General features: G+C 40.3%; 1 protein-coding gene across 1 annotated transcript; it reads left to right on the top strand.

The window, feature by feature from the left end:
* The first annotated feature begins 608 nt into the window (after window positions 1-608).
* On the top strand, window positions 609-3,622 carry LOC115066078 (trypsin eta-like). Its single transcript, XM_049454997.1, has 4 exons — window positions 609-777; window positions 840-1,044; window positions 1,127-1,415; window positions 3,003-3,622. Exons 1-4 carry the CDS (start codon window positions 705-707, stop codon window positions 3,504-3,506), a joined length of 1,071 nt encoding a protein of 356 aa, XP_049310954.1. The 5' UTR covers window positions 609-704; the 3' UTR covers window positions 3,507-3,622.
* The last annotated feature ends 1,138 nt before the right edge of the window (window positions 3,623-4,760 follow it).

Genomic DNA, 4,760 nt, shown 5'->3' with positions numbered 1-4,760 from the left:
AAAAACACCCGTTATTTCCCCACGGCTATCATTACAGGAAACAGTCTTTATTAAGTCTACCACATTATCGAAATTGCATAACATATGCGCTGCTCCTGACCTCACATAACAGTCATTAATCTCAGAATCTATAATATCAAAAGTTGGACAAAATTTTGTTGAAATTCGAAAACAATATTTTTATCAAACGCAAGATTTTATCGATGACTGGCTCATATGCTATATATAATAAATTTATGAATGTTTACTTATTTATTGGTATTATGTTATGGGAATCACACAAGGTCTTCTAATAGACTCTGCACTCGTTTAGTAAATACATAGTAGTATGAGTAAAGTGTTATTAAATTACAAGAGGATCAATTCCAGATAAGATCGTGCAATTAGTGTTTCAAGTATTAATATATGAATTTCAATATATGTAGGCACACATACAAATACAAAAATTATATATACCGACATATATCAGATGTTAATTGATATTTACTAGTGGAAGTCGCCTCGGCTGATATCTCGAAGAAGTGCGTCTATTAGATTAGATAATCGGCTGTAAAGGTTATGGCTTTTGTTTTCATAAACTTTTGCTCATTAAATTGGTTTTCACTAATTTGTGCGCCGTCGAAAAGAGCAGACCAAAGCATTTCAATACAAGGACACAATATTTGATTTCGGTTTCTTTTAGACAAACAGCGAGCTTCGACAAAATGGCGGCGCAACGATTGAAAACACTTGTTTTGGCAGTTTTCTGCACTTTATATCTGATATTACAGAGCGCAAGTGAGTAGAGAATATCAGTACTTGCTTAAGATTGCATTATTTGTGTGATTGTCACATTACAGCTCTTGCAATGGGCGCAAATACCGGTGCCATCGGTCTAGGCGGACGCATCATCAATGGCACTTTGGCGAGTCTAAATGCGACCAAGCACCAGGTGTCGATCAGAAGGCGTACAAATGATCGTATGTACTTTGGTGCCGGACACATTTGTGGCGGCTCGTTAATAGAGCCGAATGTGGTGCTCTCCGCAGCGCATTGCTTTGTCAAGTGAGTGAGTTTTTTGAGTGCTTAATTGTTGTTTGTGAATTCCTCGAACTTATATCAATTTCTGTACTATTTTTACTTGCAGTCAGGAGATCAATACGGGCATTTATCGTCCTGCTTCTGATTACGTGGTGGTTATGGGCACATTGAACCGTTATGAGCGCACCGAATACACGCTGCAGTTCGATATCGCTCAGATAGTTTATGGCATAAATCCATTTAATTTGTCCACTTATGAGACTGATATTGCTTTGGTGTTTTTGGATGGTTCGGTGCCGGCAGGACATCCCACTGTGCAGGCGATTCAAAGAGCTACAACAGAGGTAGCCGCAGACACTGTCTGCCAGGCGACGGGTTGGGGTCAAACCGAAAGGGTAAGTGATTATTTTAAAGTTGTGGCTTGGATTTTGAAAAGTTTCGAAACTGAAAAAGTTTGTTTGAAAAGGCTTAAGTGATTCAGTTTTCACAATTCACAAGCCTACGAGTAGCACAAAGTCTGCAAAGACGGTCGAGATAACGATGAAGACATGTCTCGTTCTGGAGTGAAGGATATGGTGCTTAAAAATCGTCACGATTACAGTTAGAGAGATGACAAGATACTCGTAGCTCAACATCTCTCGCGCGTCTGTTCGAAAGTATTTTGGTTGTGAAACGCGTTCTTCCTCGACTCGTCCCGATAAAGCTGAATGTTTTTTCAAAAAGAGTACCGTAAACAGGTCTCTTTGGCCATGCTTGAATTCCAATCCCACATTATAACTGTCGATGAGACAATCATGAGAATGGAGGGGAAAAATGAACCGAAACCAAAAAAAAAAACACGACAAAGCCGCTGCTTATTGCGTTTTTTCGATATTCGTGGCTTATTGCAGCATAACCTTGTTCCGGAGAGACAGACGGTCAAAAAGAAGTTCTTTCTATTTGGCCGTATTGAGTCGCTTGCGCGAGAACATCCATCAAAAAAGGCCGGAATTGTAGAAGTACAATTCATGGATTTAACACGATGTTGATTTACCATCGCATTGAGCCACGACTGTGACCGAATTTAAAGCCAAAACCGCAATGGATACCATCAATCAACCACCGCATTCACCAGATTTTGCTCCGTGTGATAATTTCTTGTTCCGAAGCTGAAATTACCGCTCCATGGATAAGAGATCATAACCTTGATTTGGATCGCTCAGTCTGTTTTTATTATGAAAATGATCAGCATGATGTCTGTCCGTCTGTATATACGTGAACTAGTCTCTCAGTTTTTGAGATATCGATCTGAAGTTTTCCATACTTCTTTTCCACTTCAAGAAGCTGCTCGTTTGTCGGAACCGCCGTTTATCGGACGACTATATGCTATACAAGATTGGAATCAAGTGGAAAGTTTGTTTATTTGACGAGATATCTTCATGAAATTCGGCATGAGTTGATGTTCAAGGCAACAGTGCAATCTCCGAAATAATTGTTTGGTTCGAATTACTATAGGTTATGGTTGCCATGCAAACTGAACGATCGGAATCAAGTTCTTGTAAGGAATATATTGTTTTTGTGAATTTTTCTTATTTTCTTGTGGGACATTTCGCAACAATTTACAGCTTTATTTGCTCTCCAAGCGTGAAGAGTAATTTGCTAGAGAGAGGAGAGAGGAGTATGCGAACAGAACTATTGCTAATTTTTAATAGATTATGACTTACGCACACATATAAACCGGTGCCAATATTTATCTTTATTACTGTTATTAATGCATATAACATTTTACACACATACATACATACATACATATGTACATGCACAATTCAATATTTTCCGTTGAAATTTAGACACTTTATCGCCATTCTATTGCTTTATAGAACTCACCTGGGCGCGGCCCATAAATTTATTTCCGCTTTTTATTTATTTTTTTTTATTATTAATTGCTAACGTCAAGTTTTTGGCATTTCTAACTGTTTCCGCATTTTATTATATTTTTTTAGGGTGTATTGGCCACAAATTTAATGTCAGTTGACTTACCGATAATTGGACGTAACCAATGTACCGCAGACACCGACTTCGCCAAGGGTCTGATACGTGATGGCATGCTCTGCGCCGGCTATCTGCAGGGTGAGCGCGATGCTTGCTCAGGCGATTCTGGTGGTCCGCTGGTGTGTGATAGTCTGTTGACCGGCATTGTGTCGTGGGGCATTGAATGTGCGTTGCCACGGCTGCCCGGCGTTTACACGGATGTGGCCTACTATTCCGATTGGATCGACAATGAGTTGCAGAGTTATGTGAATAGCATGCAGCGTGCGAATAATACGAGCAATAGCACGAGACCGGGTAACAGCACCGGTAGCGGCAACAGCACTGGTGGCGGTAACAGCACAGGTGGTGGCAGTTGGGGTGGCGGCGGCGGTGGTGCCATGTCGACGTTCTCTCATTCCGCCGTTATGCTCGCTATGATTGCCGCTTGGACTACAGTGATGAGCTATTTCAACTGAAATTGTGACATTTATGTATGAATGTGATATTACACAAGTATTCAACGATTTTATTTCATTGATTTTATTTATAAAATATATGTAATTGAATAAATGCGAAGAAATGTGAAACTTTATTGGTCTGTGTTAAAATTAAATTTGTTTAAAGATTATCTCTTTCAATTGTTAGTTGCTGCTACGTTTAAGATGATCCTTCTGTTAGGTCCAATTTTCGATGAATCATTCGAGCATTTCCACTGGTAACTGGTGATTGATACGCGTGATGTTTTATTCCAAGACTTGAATCTAAGCGAGATTGTGCGCATAGCCTTTAGACTTTACATACCCCACAGGAAAAAGTCTAACGGTGGGATAACACACGATCTTGGTGGCCAATCGATCGGCCCAAAACGTGAAATTATCTACTCACCTGCACTTGTTGAATCCAAATATTGCCGAGATCACTAGCGCGATAACGGTCGCCATTGACGGTTACTTTCTCACCGGCATCATTTTTGAAGAAGTATGGACCGATGACTCCATCGGTCCACATACTACACCAAAACTCTTGAATCTCTTCAGGTTGCTCTTCGTCCCAAATCCGGCAAATTTGCTAGTTATGTACCCATTGAGACAGAAATGGACCCCATCTCTGAACAAGATTTTGCTGAAATCGTCGGATCTTCTTGAAACTTTTCAAGATCTCGATGTAAAATGCACCAAGTCGTTCCATACAGAACGTGAATTTTCATAATAAAGTTGACGCATTTGTAAACGTTGTTTAGGCGTAAGTCTCTCCATGATGAAATGACAAATAATTCTGAACACAAATAACATGACAGCTTAATCCGACTCATATCGGGAATTAAAGAACTTTCCAGAAGAGTCAAAAAATTCACACATCCTTAATGGGATTCTCTCATGTTCTTCGGCCCAGTAATGTGGTGTGCGGGCTTACGGAAATCTACCTATCGGGAGCCAATGATAAGGCTGTAGAGTGCTAAACCTACCAGCTATAGATCTAAGCTTTTTTATCTGCCGAACCACTTCAGTATATCTCAAGCAGAGGACTTTGCTATTGGTGAAATCGCGGAGCTAGCCTCTTATGCATCCACAGACAACTCTGGAATCAACATCTTCTTGAGGAAACTATTACAGCCTTAATCTCGTTTCCCGTATCAGCCAGAAGTCTTATGGAAAGTATGTCTTATGTTGGAGAGCGTCGCTAGAACCAAGCGACTTCCCTTCTGCTGAGTGCCAGGTCAGAAAAGCATC

The sequence above is a fragment of the Bactrocera dorsalis genome, chromosome 4, assembly GCF_023373825.1.
Source record: "Bactrocera dorsalis isolate Fly_Bdor chromosome 4, ASM2337382v1, whole genome shotgun sequence".
In the NCBI taxonomy this organism is placed as follows: domain Eukaryota; kingdom Metazoa; phylum Arthropoda; class Insecta; order Diptera; family Tephritidae; genus Bactrocera; species Bactrocera dorsalis.
Note: the sequence above shows the minus strand (reverse complement) of the source record. Positions and strands in the feature narration are given on the sequence as shown.